Below are 15,589 nucleotides of genomic sequence, written 5' to 3' on the forward strand. Positions count from 1 at the left end.
AGTAGATTCTATATAATAAATGATTTGTAAAAAGAAGTGAGAACCGACAAAAAACTTCAAATAAGTAAAACAATTACGCCAAGTACATGAAAAAGTGGAGGACTCAGGGAATTATTCTTGAAAAATAGAAAATCCTCATAAAAAACTGCAAGAATGTAAAAAAAGATGTGAAATTGAAATGAGCTGCCAGATGATTTGCCTAGATTTCCGCGGCCTGGTAGTCAAATGCTTGGCGTGACCAGGCAAGGTCAAGGTGTCGATGAATAAGAATTATTTTAAAACGCAAAATAATGAAAGTGTACTCATATTGTCAGAGTTTTAAATTGACAAATTATCTGAAAGTCTGTGAGAGAGAAAGTATGGGTATTGATGATTTAAGAATGCCTTGGCTGATCACGCCAAGTATTTGCCTTCCAGGCCGCGGAAATCTAGACAAATCATCTGGCAGCTTATTTCGATTTCACATCTTTTTCTATTTTCTTGTAGTTTTTTATGGTGATCATCTATTTTTCAATGATAACTCCTTGAGTCCTCCACTTTTTCATGTACTTGGCGTAATTTTTTTACTTTTTTGAAGTCTTTTATAGATGCGTCAAGTGAGTTTATCGGAGGTAAAGCTTACCACAGTAAAGCATGCCGTTTTTCAACGAATAGAAGTGGAGACACGAGAAGAGGCTAGAAACCAAAGTGATCAGAAAAACGACGGCGAATACCGAAAAAGCACCACTATTAGTGGCCTAACTTTTAGTGGCCATATAATTAACCAGCATTTAGAACAACTGTTTGGAAACTAAAATTTTGTTTTTGATATGATTAAGACAAGTGAGTTTACTAAAGGTAGGAGGAACCGCAGAGAAGCGTGCCTTATTAATCAAGTTATTCATGTTTCAACGAAGAGAACGTGGAGACGTGAGAAGAGGCTGGAAACCGAAGCGATCAGAAAAGGAACAAGATAAAAATCGAAAAAAGGACTATGATTTTCAGGTCCACATAATTAACAATCATTCAGATCAATTATTTCAAAACTACAATTTTATTTTTGATATGATTGAGACAAGTGAGTTTATTGGAGGTAAGAGCAACTACAGAGAAGCGTCCTTTATTAAGTTATTCTCGTTTCAACCACTCGAAGTGTAGCCCACCTCGGAACAATATTATTATAACAAGGGTTAAAAATAGAAAATTAGAATAATATAAAAAACATAGAAGTTAAAATATATATAAAGTATGGATATAAAAAGAAAGAAGAAATATGATGTCTTCTTTAAAAAATAAGTTTATCTTATGAGGACAGTTTTGTAGCAAAAGTATATGTCAAAATACTTTATGTTTAAAAGATTAATGAGAAATGTTCGGAAAGACATTCGATTAATAGACGTTGATTAATAGATTTTGTATTCGGCAACATTTTAAATATTATTTAATAAATGATTTAATACAAATCTACAAATTTTGACTGTGATTGGACGAAAAATCAGGTTACAACCGAAGAACGGCTTTAAGAGATTGGCAAATATATAATCTTTGTTAACGGTTAAACATTGCTTAACGCGACAAAAAAAAGTTAGAACAGCTATTACAAATAACATCGTTTAACAATATTGCCCCTTAAAAAAAATGGGAAAATGCATTACACGACACAAATAGTAATGACCAAGAAAAATATAAAAATTCTGTTACATTTACTCAAAACTTTGGAAGCAGTTTTTTCGGAAACATATTTGCAAAAGCTAATGAACGAATACTTTTTGGTACAACTATAAAATGGATATACCTTGCATAACATAACTAAGGGAAACACGATATCTTTAAATTAAGTTATTTTTTAAAGTATTGAACCACAATTTTCATATAAAAAAATCGATATCGACCACTTTTGACATGCTATACTATAGTCAATACTGATAATGATTGGTAATTTTTTTGGTGTTTTTTTTATTCGTTTACTGGGAGTATTGTCCAATTTGGTATAAAAGAATTCATGAAGCTTGATAAAATATGTACAGACGACGGTGTAATGTCTCAAAGTAATATTATATTTGAAATACTGTTCATGTTATAATAGTACACATTTTGTATAAAAAATTAGGATACCTTCTTACGAGAATGTGAAGTTATCAAAACGACAGAAGGAGAGGCTGAATCGAGAATTAGACAACATATGTTAGGAGAATTAACTTCTTCACTATTTTACCACGTAATTGCATTTTATTTTATCCTTAAAAAAAAAACTAATTCTCAGTTATCCATATATTATCAAATTAAATAATGTTCGACCGTAGTAATAAGTGACTAAACCTGCACAACTCATTTCCACGATAAACTGTAAAAGTTACAGTTTTACTGTTTATTACGGAATAAACAGTTGAATCCTTTGAAAACGTGCAGTATACTATAGGGCTAAGTAGCAAGATAGCAATTCAGCGAACCGTGTTCCTTTTCTTGACTTCCTTTACTACATATGTCATGTGTCCATCTATTTAAAATAGTATCTTTTCATTGTGATCGCTAAAGTTGTTGAATAAAAAGAATGAAATAAATAATAGAGGTCTCCTGGAAGAAAGTAGAACAAAAAGTACAGATATTTCAGATATTCTACGTGAAAACTAACTTGAATCATCTGCACAATGGTAACAAGTAAAGTAAATTTTTAAGTATTATTAAGAAAGCAACGACCGTGTATTTTTATTAATAGCAACAGTGTATTTTCGTAGTGGATCTTAATGGCAGCATCATTAATTCATTTTCTTTCTTATAACGAGGTGGACAGTCTTAGCTATGCGGCGACAGGTGGTTTAAGCAAATTATTCGTAGACGTATTTTGGCAAGACAAAACTCTATGTATAGCGCGTGAGATACGTTCTTGTTTCGTTTACAATACGCAAATAAAATACACTGAGAAGAAATGTGGAAGAAATTATACGGGCCTATGTTACATGTCCTTCAAATCTTCCAATTAAACATGAAATTTGACTTTAATATTAAAATACAAGATTTCTACCTAACAATAGGATATCATTAATATGGTTCTATCCTAATTTTGAATTGTGCTACAGTGAAAATCTCCATTAGCCACGCTCGTAAAACCAATTTCTTCTACTAGTACTAAGTGTTCATCATACAAAAAAATATAGAATTACATAAAATAAATTAGCAAGACACTATGTTGGAATAAACAACGTTAAATAGTTTAACCTAATACTCCACCTTTGTTACCTTTTTTCACGTCAAATGTTAAAGAAGAGACAATGAATATTTGAACAAATTCGTACGTATATCGATAGTGATATTTGTCTGAAAAATGTTAGAATATAAGAAAATTAGAATTTCAAAAATTATTCCGTCGATTGACTTCAAATTTCTCAAATTTCTTCAAAAAAAGAATAATTAATAATAAAAATAATTTTATTAATAATTAAATATATTTATACTATTTTTTTACACGGTACTGACATTTTAAATTCAATTAGCAACTGTAATTATTTGGTTATGAATTTGATAATATCCAATTACGGTATTATTGAGGTTAGTAATAAGTACAAAAGTTCATTACTTATGATAAAAAAAATCAATAATTAATTAAATTTACCAGTACCACGATACTGACAAGTCAATTTATGACATACCTTTTTGAAAACTGAGTTTTTAAAATGACACAAACTTGTTGCACAATTTCAACAGGATTATGTTTTTAAACATTACATTTTTAATGTACTTTCAATAAGGTTAACTAGTTGTTTTATTAATCTCGATGTAGATGGCGCACGAGTCGTACAAATTCAAATTAAAAAATCCGCTTAAATCTAAGGACAAATGTTATTAAGCCAGAATTCAATATTGAATTAATATATTCAAGAAAAATTTGTCACTTTTTTCAAGTTTGATTATATACATCAAGTTTTATGGGTTAATTGGTTTGAATCGTTTATTGCGACAAAGAAAATAATGAATTTATAGATGAATTCTAGAAATGGACATAACACGGTACTGACATTTAAGTGATATATTGTAAGTTTTCTCTGGACTGCAACTTGCAGTTTGCAATACGTTCATGAGGATCGTTTTAATACAACAATTTTATGAATAGAATGTTAATGTATAACCAGTGAGAGTAAATAGTACAGAACATTAATAATCACCGATCACCGATATACAATATAGGTCTCGCGTTAAAAATTCGCAGATATTCGGCTTTTTCGAGAAAAGTGATCAGAGTACGTACACGTATACACGCTAACCGAACAGTATTGCCTTCCTGTTATTACGAACAGTAAAAATCTTGCTACCCGTGATAATCAATTTTCATTGACACACTGATCGAAAAGTGCGAAAGTGCGGCGATAAAGAAAATAAATCTGAATAACACTCAACGATAAATGTTAGATCACGTAATTTCCAATTATTAACTAAATTTTAGCTTCGTAGAAATGTTTACGAATAGCAGTCCGGACAACGCGTTAAAGTTACAAACCATCCCCACGAACAGAAAAAAAGAAAGCCAAAACAATGGTCAAGCGGCAAAGAACTAACCTGAGGCGTCCAGACAGAGGGTTGATTGGACGCCCTCGAAGTACTCTTGCTCCTGGACCTCCATATCTTCTTGGCCACCAATCGGCTGCCGTGATGCACCACGCTGCTCGAGGACTTGCTCTTCTGCATCGCTGTGCCACCTGCGGAATTTGTCGACGATGACGTGAGTGCAGGCGAACCGGGTGCCGAATGCGGTTTATCCTTGTGCGCGTTGGAACCGTGCAGGAGATGGGATAGGAAGGATTGATGATGGTGATGATGCTTAGGGGTAAGTGGATCCTCGGAGCCGAGACCAGCGTCGATGCTGCTTCTCGAGCTCGCGTTCCTGCTCGGAGGTGAGGTGGTCGTGTCGGCGTCGGACAGATTCTCAAACGGATTCTCCGCGGAAGACATTTCTCTATAATTAACAGCCCAATTGTCCTCCGTTTGACAGCCCTTATTGTTGCCCTCGTCGTCGCTCAGCTTCGTGGTCTCGCCTTTGGCCTTGATATTCCGAAGATTTCTGTCATAGTTCACCCGTTTAAACCTGTCAACCTTGTCCGCGTCCATGGACTTCTTTCTAGCCATTCGAAGGTACCTTTTGATGGTATCGCTCACAGAAGGTGAAACGTCATCGTTGTCCACGCTACTCCGCCTGCGACCACCAGACTTCTGCATGGACGTTTCCTTCAACGGCTCCTCCCTCTCTAGGAGGTTAGCATCGAGAACTTCCCGAGGAACAGGATCAGTTTGAACACCGTTATCTATCGGACCGCGATCGGTGCTGGGCTCTTGGACGGCTATCAGAAGTGGGGGTGAGAGAGGATCTCGATTATGGTCTCTTCTAGTCGAGAGCCAATCCTCGGAATCCTTCGTCGGCACTCTGGTTCGCTGATGGGTCCACCAGCGACTAGATGGTGACGTGTAAGCGCCCGTGGCACGTGGACCTCTGAAGCCCCTGGTGCACCTCAGATCGAAGTACAATTTTTCTAAGAGTTTTCGATCGGTCAAAATGTCCGAGATTACGTGTTCCCGAGTACCTGACTTGCTGTAATAACGACTAATAGTTTCCATTAAGGACTTGTGCACGTAATCGCCCTGATACGGTTGCATAGATTTCGGAACATTTTGGATGTCCTTGTCCGAGGAAGATCGTCTAACCGACAGTTCCTCTAGTTTGGCTTGAGTCACCATCAAATCCAGGTGCTGCTGAAGCTTGTCTATCAAGCTCTGATAGTCAAAAAGTTCCCTTCCTTCGACCTGCCCAAGAATTTCCGATCTGCCAGCTGTTTTCGTCGTACCAGCGACGTCGCTCTGCATGTTCAGGTACTTCTGCAACATGTCTGCCAACGCCTTGGCATCCGCGTCCTCCTGCTGAAACTTCCTGCGTTCCACAGGACTCGACGGCATACTACCTCCTTCGGACGTCAGCAACCACTCCCTTTTGGCTTTCGCTAGGTCGAATTTCCCAGCGGTTGTGGTATGAAGGACGAAGCCTCGAGGTGAACTCCTGACATCGTCCGATTCGTCGGCCGAGCTGGCTTTCGTTCGACAACTGCCGCCTTTGATGACTCTTCGACGCCTCTGGGATCGAAAGCCTAACGTTCCCGGATAGGAAGCCTTTCTCCACAACAGGAATTTTGGCTCCTTCTGACACACTTCCTGAAAATATTGCTCTATCTTCGGAATATCCTCGGGCCTGTTGTGCGTTCCATCCGGGATTAAGCGTCTGCCAGCGTCCGCCATGTACCGCCAGGTCTTTCTGGTGAGAAGCCATCGCTCCTTCGACGGCTTACTCGACCGTTTAGTCCTTCGATCCTTCGACGTTGGCGGTGTGCCGCGTACGGAGCCCGATGTCTCCGCACTGTCGCGACGCGAACGCCTTTTGCCTCCAGGACGCTCCGCCATCGTCGCGTCCTTTTCCTTCCTCGCCACGCGAACCACTTTCGTGGAATTGTTTTTACTCTTACGACACAGATATCACCGATCGACGACTCGCACGGTCGTCCACTTGGATACCACTATACCATTCCCGTTCAACCGCAACAAGGATTCACCCGCGACGATGTCACCGGTCGATTCGTTGAACACATTCAAACGTCGTTCATCGACACTAGGATTACGATCGACGATCAGCGAAACGAGCACGACACTGCACTTCCACACTGCTGGATCCGTCACAGCGAATGAGTCCTCGCTACGATAGCGAAATCACACTCGATGCTTCTAACCGATCGATGAATAACGCAGTTTCCAGAGGAAATTGGCTGGACTCGGGACTGAGAAATCGCTTGCCTCCTTATGAAACCGAAGTAATCCGTGCCGGGCTTGCAGGGGAGACAAGTTCAAGGATACCTCGAATTCGACGATGTCAAGGTCGACCGCGGAAGGACGAGAACTTATTTTTGGTACGAAGGAAGGACTCCGTAGTATCAAAACACGGTGGCCACTTGTTCCTCGAGTGGGAACCGGCGAACCTCTTCCCAGTGCAACACGTAACACCAGGCCAGAAACCGATCCGACTCTCAATTCCCCGTATCACGCTTATTTTTATTCCTCGCAAGCGAAATTTTACGTTCTTTTTACGCCGACTAACCACCAGGCCCGCGTTCGGAACTTGAACAACGAGCTCCAGATTAATTTAGAACTCGCAGATCCCACCGAGATTCAGCTAACCGCAGATCCTTCACGTGTACCTTCTTCCCTCGGTCCCTCTTTCTGAAAACGAGGATCGAGGCAACCGTTGGTGTTCTCTCGTCTGAAGGATAATTCCTCGATCCAAGTTCGATCCTTGTGAATAGATCATGCAGCTAGACGTTCTCCAAACAAGACTAGGTCGTCTACTCTTTAGATTGCAAACAATTCTTACTCTTTACGACGATCCTTAACATGCACCAAGCTTAAGAGCTGAAGGGATCGTTGGCGCAGAAGCACTTGCAAAGATTTTCCAAATTGTTCCTGTTCCTTAGAGATTCGAAAAGGCTTTGTTTTAATTTAATATTTCTGTACAGATTCCGTTTATTCAGCACCGACGATGACACCTGCTCCAAGAGTCCACTCTCCTTGGATTATAAACAATCTTGTCAGTCTTATTAACAATCCCCAGGTTACACCGATATTAAGGGATCACTGTATGATCGTTGCTTTCCTAAATGGTTCCTCGAAACTGTTCTATCCAAACTGACCCCTCGAATCATCAACATTCTTGACAATTTCTCTTTCAAACAATCTTCGCGTCGCACCGAGGTCGGCCGATGTTGAAATCCTTGCTTCAGAAGCGTCTACGAAACCTTGTCTCGTAGTTCCTGTTTTCCCAGAGGCTCGTTGAATCTCGACCCACATTTAACTCTCTAAACAGAGCTTGTCCACTCAGCACCGAAAACACGTTCTCCGAACGCAGACGGTCTACCCTTCTTGCATTATCAACAATTTTGCCGATCTCTTTTTCTGACAGTCCTCGCGTTCGACCGAGCTCGAGGGATAATGCGATTCTTGATTCGAAAGGTCCTATGGGACCTCTACAGCTCTGTCCCTGTTTTCCCAGAGGCCTGTAGAAACCTCGACCCACATTTAACCCTTCCAAACCCTTCCTATTCGCCCGGCACAGAGGGCTGTATGTTTTTTAAACGTAAACCAGTTCGTTCCTCGAACGTCCTCCAGGTTCCAGAAGCTAGGGCGGACGAAGCAGACGTCGTCGAGGAGAATCACGTTACGTTCGGCTGCGAGCCGGCAAGGTGGAAGCTGCCTAAGGTACGCGACTACTGCTTCTCAAGGCGTCGCGACGCTCGTGGACGCTCCGTGTCTAAAAGCGTCTTTGCCCCTACCCTCCTCGTGGCTCTTACGCGAAGAGAGGAAGAGCACGCGAAAGACGGAAAAGAGATGAGAGGCGAGGAAGCAAGAAAGCTAGGCGGAAAAAGGGCGAGAAAGAGAGAGAAGATGGAGGAGGATGGGGACGAAGACGGAGCTGGACCAAGGAAGAGGCGTCGCGGGTCTAGGGTACCTGGGGACTGCGGACTAACCCAACGACGGTGTCGACGACGTTGTCATCGTTTGCCAAATACCGACGGCCGCTTTCTGGCGAGCTGCATCTTACGTGCATCTCGCGCGTATTTCATAGTACGATAGTCCCCGCCTTGACGATTTGTTTATAACGATAAAGCAGACGGTGCGCGCATCACGGCGACATGTTTTTCAGCGTTCATTCGAGCGTTGTTTTCGTAAGATGCCGTCCCACTTTGACGATCGTGTTTCGGAGATGTTGGATACAGATGACAAACGGCAACGCATCTCGAGACTTTCGTCGACCGTTGAAAATAATTTTTTTTTCCGTTTTCTTTTTTATTTTCTTGTAGCATGTAACTTGGGAGAGTCCGAAAGCTCTCGGGTAGCGGTTGAAAAGTCGTTGGCATGGGAGACGAGCGATCCTTCACGCGACACGACGAAACACTCGAGAAGAATAATGGGATATCACCGGCAGCAGTTTAACTAACAATTCTGAGGCCACAGCGTGTTAGAATTTACGCGTGGTCCGTAGTGGTGGGCAATTATTATATTATCGAGGCTATCGATGGTTTTTCATTAACGGAAATGTGATCGATATTTGACTTGGACTATCGATAGTTTGCAACAGGGTTGTGAGTAATTAATTACTTTTAAAGTTTAATTTCCGTCTTTAATTGACAATTAATTACAAACAATGTAATTAAAAATTATTTAATTAAAATTGAATTAAGCAGAATTAATCGAAAGTCGTTTAATTGACGATTGATATGAGCAAATTTAATCGAAGATATTTAATTGAAGATTGATATGAACAAATTTCATCAAAGATATTTAATTGACGATTACTTTAAGCAGAATTAATTTAAAGCCATTTAATTGACGATTGCTTTAAGCAGAATTAATTCAAAGCCATTTAATTGACGATTTCTTTATATCTTTAATGTTAAAAGACATTTATATTAAATTTAATTAATTGTATAAGTAACACATACAAGGTTATTAGATGGATGCCAGATACATATATCCGGCGCTCGTACAGAAAGGGTTATGCCGGTAATGCCAAATTAGCTGAACTGCTTTATGTTTTTAGTATATTACTTTAACTTATACCTATGGTATATATTTGTTTTATTTTGTCGTCATTGAACAAGGATACATATTTGTTCTTATTTACGTTATAAATTATTCATTCATAGAATTACCTTAACAAATACATTATTATATATACAAGCAACTCATTTTGATGAGGTTAATAGTATTCAGTATATTGCATTTGTCGCTACAAATTGGTTTATATACATGTTTATTTATATGTGTTACTTATATAATTAATCGAATTTTATATAAATGTCTTTTAACATTGAAGATATAAACAAATCGTCATTTAAATAGCTTGAATTAATTCTGCTTAAAGTAATCGTGAATTAAAAGCCTTTGAATGAATTCTGCTTAAATCAATCGTCTATTAAATGGCTTTGAATTAATTCAGCTTAAAGTAATCGTCAATTAAATGGCTTTGAATTAATTCTGCTTAAAGTAATCGTCAATTAAATATCTTCGATTAAATTTACTCATATCAATCGTCAATTAAATATCTTCTATTAAATTCGCTCATATCAATCGTCAATTAAACGATTTTCGATTAACTCTGCTTAATTCAATTTTAATTAAATAATTTTTAATTACATTTATTCAAAATATTTATTAATTAAGTTGATTGAATTAAATTTGTTTAAATAAATTATTTAATTAAAAAATTTTAATTGATTATTATTGAAACCCTGGTTTGCAATAGTGTTTTTGTTTCGAACGTGACAGTTTCCGGTAGTGTAATAAGTAACACGAGCCAAGTCACTAGACATTATAATTACAGAACGACAGTAGTTAGAGGAATGTAATGGACTACAAAATGGTGACTCATTATAAGAAGGTATATAATTATAAAATTAGTAGAATCTACTTTCGATTAATTAATTTCATTCTCGAAGCTCATTTGTTTCAGATTAATGGCAATAACGATGCGTTTACGATTTGTGAATTGTATTTGAAGTATTTTTGTGTACCTGCAGGATATGTTGAATCTGAGAGAACATTCAATGCCACTGGTCAAATAATTTCGACGATAAGAGACTCAATGATAAAAGTATTCAATTAAACAAGAACAAATACTTTGCTTGACATAGTATTTGATCCAGTTATTTTTACTCTTTAAACAGCTCTATCGATAACTATCGATGGTTTGTTTAGAACCATTAATAATTATGGATGGTCCAGACTATTGATAGTTTTACACCACTAGGGGTCCGTTCTAAGGGGAAGTTAAAAAACTCGAAGTCAAGAAGAAAGAAAATATGTTTACACACCCTTCGCTATTGTAAAGTTCACTACAAAGAAATGTTTTTGTACAACATGGTTGCAAATATCAACGTATACAAATATGTAAAAGATTGTATTTGATTTTACTGGAAATAAATCATTGAAAAAAGCAGGAAATTTCGGCTGTTGCAGTAGAATGACGCCGTAACGTAATAAACACAATTTTTCTATATTAATAGACAGACAAATTTTTTCTGCACAAAATTGAAAATGCAGCCCTGCTCTTTAGAGATGAGTTTTTAAGAAAAGTGAGACATTATTAAAAAAATAGATATAACATGTAATTCTTCTTAGATAATGAAACAGTTCATAGTAACTCCTCAAAAAACATATTGAAATAAACAGTTCCAATTTTCAACGCTATCATCTTTGAATTCAGACTTGATTCCAATTTAAGGAAAATATATGCATATTACAAATACAACATGTAACGCAGATAAAATATAAAAAATGTAATATACGTACGTACGAATAGTATATTGAAAAATATCCTCAGAATTACAATACAAAATATGTCTAAACCGTCTTAAATCTTAAGAATAGCAATAAAAGAAATATTGTAAATTCTTTAAAAAAAACTACACTGCTTGAATAACCAAAAAGTATGAATTTTTAATTATTTTTCAAACATGATTTATAATTCAATTTTCTGGTGCATATAAGCTGTTAAAATTTATCGATTTACGTTTTTACGTTTGCGTAATACTATCCATTTAATTATGTTTGTTTCTTGTTTGTGACAAAGTCGGAGCCCCTCGAATCAGTTACGCCACTGATGGAAATAATTAACTGCGTGTCGGAACTCGATCCCGCTTGTGCAACGGTGTTTGACATCGACGGTAACGTCGACGGTAATCGACATCGTCCTACGTGAACAAGGTCGAGATGTACATACATTGGAAGAGCAGAGGTTACAGCATGAAATAGTAAACTCCCCTAAATTGCAAGAGTTCCTGTCGACGATATCGATTTTGTTTGCCAAACACTATAAGAAATTCCTGGCGAATGTGCAATTTCTAAATTCGTCAGTTCAAGCAACTCTACTTGTGAACTTTTGTCTCGAAGAATTGTGTATAGGGTGGGCTAAAAAAAGATAGAATATAGAAAAATGGAAAATAAAATATATAGTAAGGGCACATCCAGAAGTCATGAACACTAACGAGGAATGTTTCAATATGATCCCACAATTATGCTTCTACAAAAAACTATAAAGAATACCTTTGAATCAGATAGAGAAAATCATTATCTACATCAAAATGGATAAATAGTTTTTGTATCTGCCATTTGTTCAATGAAAATTACAATTTGAATTATAAAGTAGAATTATATTTGGCGTTGAATAAGTAGAAGTTACAAACGTTGTGAATATTTTACTAGATGATTTTTCTGACTTGAATATTCTTTAAGTATTTCAAGTTACTTAGAGTTTATAAATATTATTGTAGCGAAAAATAATAATATATATGTGGATTTTAATCAATGCAATATAATATACATATACATTATATACTATAATATATATTGATAATGTACACTGATACATATTAATTTATTTATGGTCTAAAAGAAATTTAAATGTAAATGAATAAATATGACTTCTTGTATAAATCATAAAATGTTTCACGGTGAAGCTTGTAAGAAATAATGTAAATATATATCTTGTCCGAGTTCAATAATTTATATATATATTTACATTAATACTAATTGTTAAATAATAATCATTTCTTGAAGTAAGAGCAAGTAACCGTAAATATAGTTCTATTTCTTGATGATATAAAAATACAAGAAATAGTTTTTAAACTTTCAATGTTTTAAGTATTTGCTTCTATTGATGCGATTTGTTAAAAATTAATTTTCTTATCAATGTATAGAAAAATTAAAAAGAACATTCTGAATTTGTTAAAATAAACGCTTACTAGTTACGTAGTTACCCAACACGAGTGTGTTTTATTAATGTCAAACCATTTGTAACATTTTTTCAACAAATATTGCTAATTGCGACAAGAAAACACTTACATAGGCATAAATTGTGAATATTTGACGTCTATTCTTTATGAAATTAATTATCTACTATTAAAAAATAATCCTAAAGCACGTGTACAATGTACAGCAGGCCCGAAGAGGTTAACAAACATTTCCCCAGATTTAGAATTGTAAATGGAAAAATATTTGTTCAAATTTCAGCTAACTTCAGCGAGCCTATGCAGAATATAAAAAAAGACGACACTGAGACGAGAAACAGAAACGTGGAATCGGCATCCACGTGCACACCGTACCAAATCAAAGTCCAACGAGCAGTATCGGAAGTCCGAAAGGGATGTTGAAGATTACCTAACATTGAGAGGAGAAAATCTGGGACATTTCTTTATAGCGAGGAACAGTGACGTGGGACGATAAAAATCGCCATGGGGGCATCGCCTAACATTCCCAGTGCTGTATTCCACGCATCCTGGGGGACTATTTCGAGACTCTTTCTCTATTGCAAGCAGACCACACCTCAATCTGCCTATATGGCGTTCATTCGTAAATCAGACCCAGGTTACGCTCACCGAGATTCTTTATTTTTTCGAGCGGATAACACTACTTTACAGTCAAAATGTACATTCAATGCCGCAATTTTTTTCTTATGTATTTTGATCTACTAAATTCAAAAAACGCAAGACAAAATTTTTTTATGGATACGTTTTTTTTATATGAATTTTTGAATTTTTTTTCGATTTTTTTCTGACATACGTTCACATTTTAGGCTATATCTCGAGTTAGAAATGTCCGGTGGGGTGGGGCAGGACGCCATTTTAAAGGTAATCGAATTTCCAACCATTGCTTTTACCATTATTTTCCACTCCGTTCAATAGTTTAAGTGTTACGAGCCAATATATATGAGAAACTTTGATTTCTTCGGCTAAAATAGAACACGAATATTTCTTTCATCGCCATGGAAAAATAGAAATTGTCAAATTATGTCTAGTTTCTTATTGTTTACGTATAGATCGCACTTTTACGAAAAAAACAAGCTTTTGTTGAAGAAAATCTATGGATAAATACCGCAGTTAGGAACAATTGAGTAAAAGTACAAAAATTCCAATTTTACTCTGTCTTTGCACTTTTTTCCAATTGGGCGCCAGTGCCAAGTGCACGCATCCGTTACTTTTATCCTTCCGGCTGCTCTACGGAGAGCGAAACCCAGGGGAGGTCGAAAGATGAAATAAACTTTGATCCGCGTACGTTTAAGTAGATTTCTTTATTGAATCGAAACCGACGCGGGGGAATTCCGCGGTACACACACCGTTGAGGAAAGGGTGTGGCGACTACGCGTCGAAAGAGATACGCAGCGCGGAATTCCCGATACAAATCTACGTTACGAAAACAGAGAAAAAGCCGGCGCGACTTATTCTATAGAAGGGCTCGCAAACAGATAGTCCGCCCTAGTATGAAAATACAACCAAAAAGATGGGTTACGCCGGTAATTAACGGTTTTGCGTTTCGAAGGGGCCCTCTCCTTCGAAACGCGGCGCGTTCTCAAACTGCGCAAGGTTACGCGGGAGATTCGCGAAACGGATGGAGAAGTCTAACGGATTTCACCTCCGGTGGTGGTCCTGTCGCGGAGGAAAAGGGTGCTCCGGAGCACGCTCGCGGACACACACGCTCGATCCGCACTCTCACACACACGTACACCACAAAGGAAAGCCAACCAGTGGGCCCTACATAAGTTTTGGAGACCTCGGAGTCGCTGATTACGGGGCATCCTCTACGGGGTGGACGGCGTGGAGGAACACCACACACAATACGCGCGCGCGAAATACGAGGAAACTCTAGCCACGGAAAAAGGGGTTCGCTCGCGTAGCACAGGTTCCGTTTTGCCTCGCGGTTAGCCGTTAATTGTCTTGATCTCCAAATCGATCGCGTATCGATCGACGCGCTCTTCTCGCCGCCGGCTCACGGCTTTCCCCACCCACGAGCTGTAGGGGCTCCTTCCGGTGTGCCACCACCATGACATCCCCAGGCTATTCTTTCTCCCGTGGCAGCTACGGGGCGATGACAGGCGTGTGTCCTTCCTGGGAGGGTGACGAGTCCTCTTGGTGGCGGCCACACCGGGGTCCCGGGGTGGAGGACACCGCGACCAGCGACTTGTCGCTCTCGTGCGAAGACGCGGCTCTATCCGCGAGGGATGAAGGGGACACCCATACCTCCAATCTCGCGGACCACCTCCGTAATGGGGTGTCCGCCGAGGAGGGAGTGAGGCCCTTCGGGGGGTCAGGGTGCTTTCGTGACGGGCAGAAAAGGTTTGCCCCGTTACAACACCACGAGGGAAGTCCCTTAGGGGATGAAGCGCAAAAATCGAAATTGCTCTTAATACGATTGCGCATAATTACCCCATAAATCCTGCATGTTTTTCTGTCAATATTGCTTATCATTAATATGTGGGGAGGCTTACTGGCAGCCCACTCAGCCGCCCCCCCCCCCCACCATTTAAATAAATTTGTTTGCATTAAACGGAGCGAGCGTAAAATTTTTTTCTTACGGATTTGAAGAATGCGTAAATAGTGCATTATTATGCAATTTTTCCTTAAATTTTATTTAAGTTTGGGGGCTAGCTAAGCAGACGTGGAATATCCGGTATTTTGACGACGTCTGTTAGACAATATGTGGGTCTTCCTGTCGAATATATTTTCAGATGATTTTTAATTATTTGTTTCTTCAT

At 38.3% G+C, this 15,589-nt stretch overlaps 1 protein-coding gene and 1 long non-coding RNA gene across 2 annotated transcripts; both read right to left on the minus strand.

Annotated features, from left to right (window-relative positions):
* Positions 1–2,015: 2,015 nt before the first annotated feature.
* Positions 2,016–3,825, minus strand: LOC128891330 (uncharacterized). The gene is made up of 2 exons (XR_008460814.1): positions 3,627–3,825; positions 2,016–2,553 (listed from the first exon to the last, which is right to left on the minus strand). It is a non-coding gene; the product is annotated as an uncharacterized LOC128891330 (long non-coding RNA).
* A 606-nt stretch (positions 3,826–4,431) lies between these two features.
* Positions 4,432–6,417, minus strand: LOC128890636 (uncharacterized). Its single transcript, XM_054149291.1, has one exon. The coding sequence runs from the start codon at positions 6,415–6,417 to the stop codon at positions 4,432–4,434; it is 1,986 nt and encodes a 661-aa protein (XP_054005266.1).
* Between the last annotated feature and the right edge of the window lie 9,172 nt (positions 6,418–15,589).

Source organism: Hylaeus anthracinus, unplaced genomic scaffold (genome assembly GCF_026225885.1).
Source record: "Hylaeus anthracinus isolate JK02 unplaced genomic scaffold, UHH_iyHylAnth1.0_haploid 12001, whole genome shotgun sequence".
In the NCBI taxonomy this organism is placed as follows: Eukaryota; Metazoa; Arthropoda; class Insecta; order Hymenoptera; family Colletidae; genus Hylaeus; species Hylaeus anthracinus.

Excerpts from the sequence above, each read along its gene's own strand:
- LOC128890636 (XM_054149291.1), bottom strand. The coding sequence starts at position 6,417 with ATGGCGGAGCGTCCTGGAGGCAAAAGGCGTTCGCGTCGCGACAGTGCG.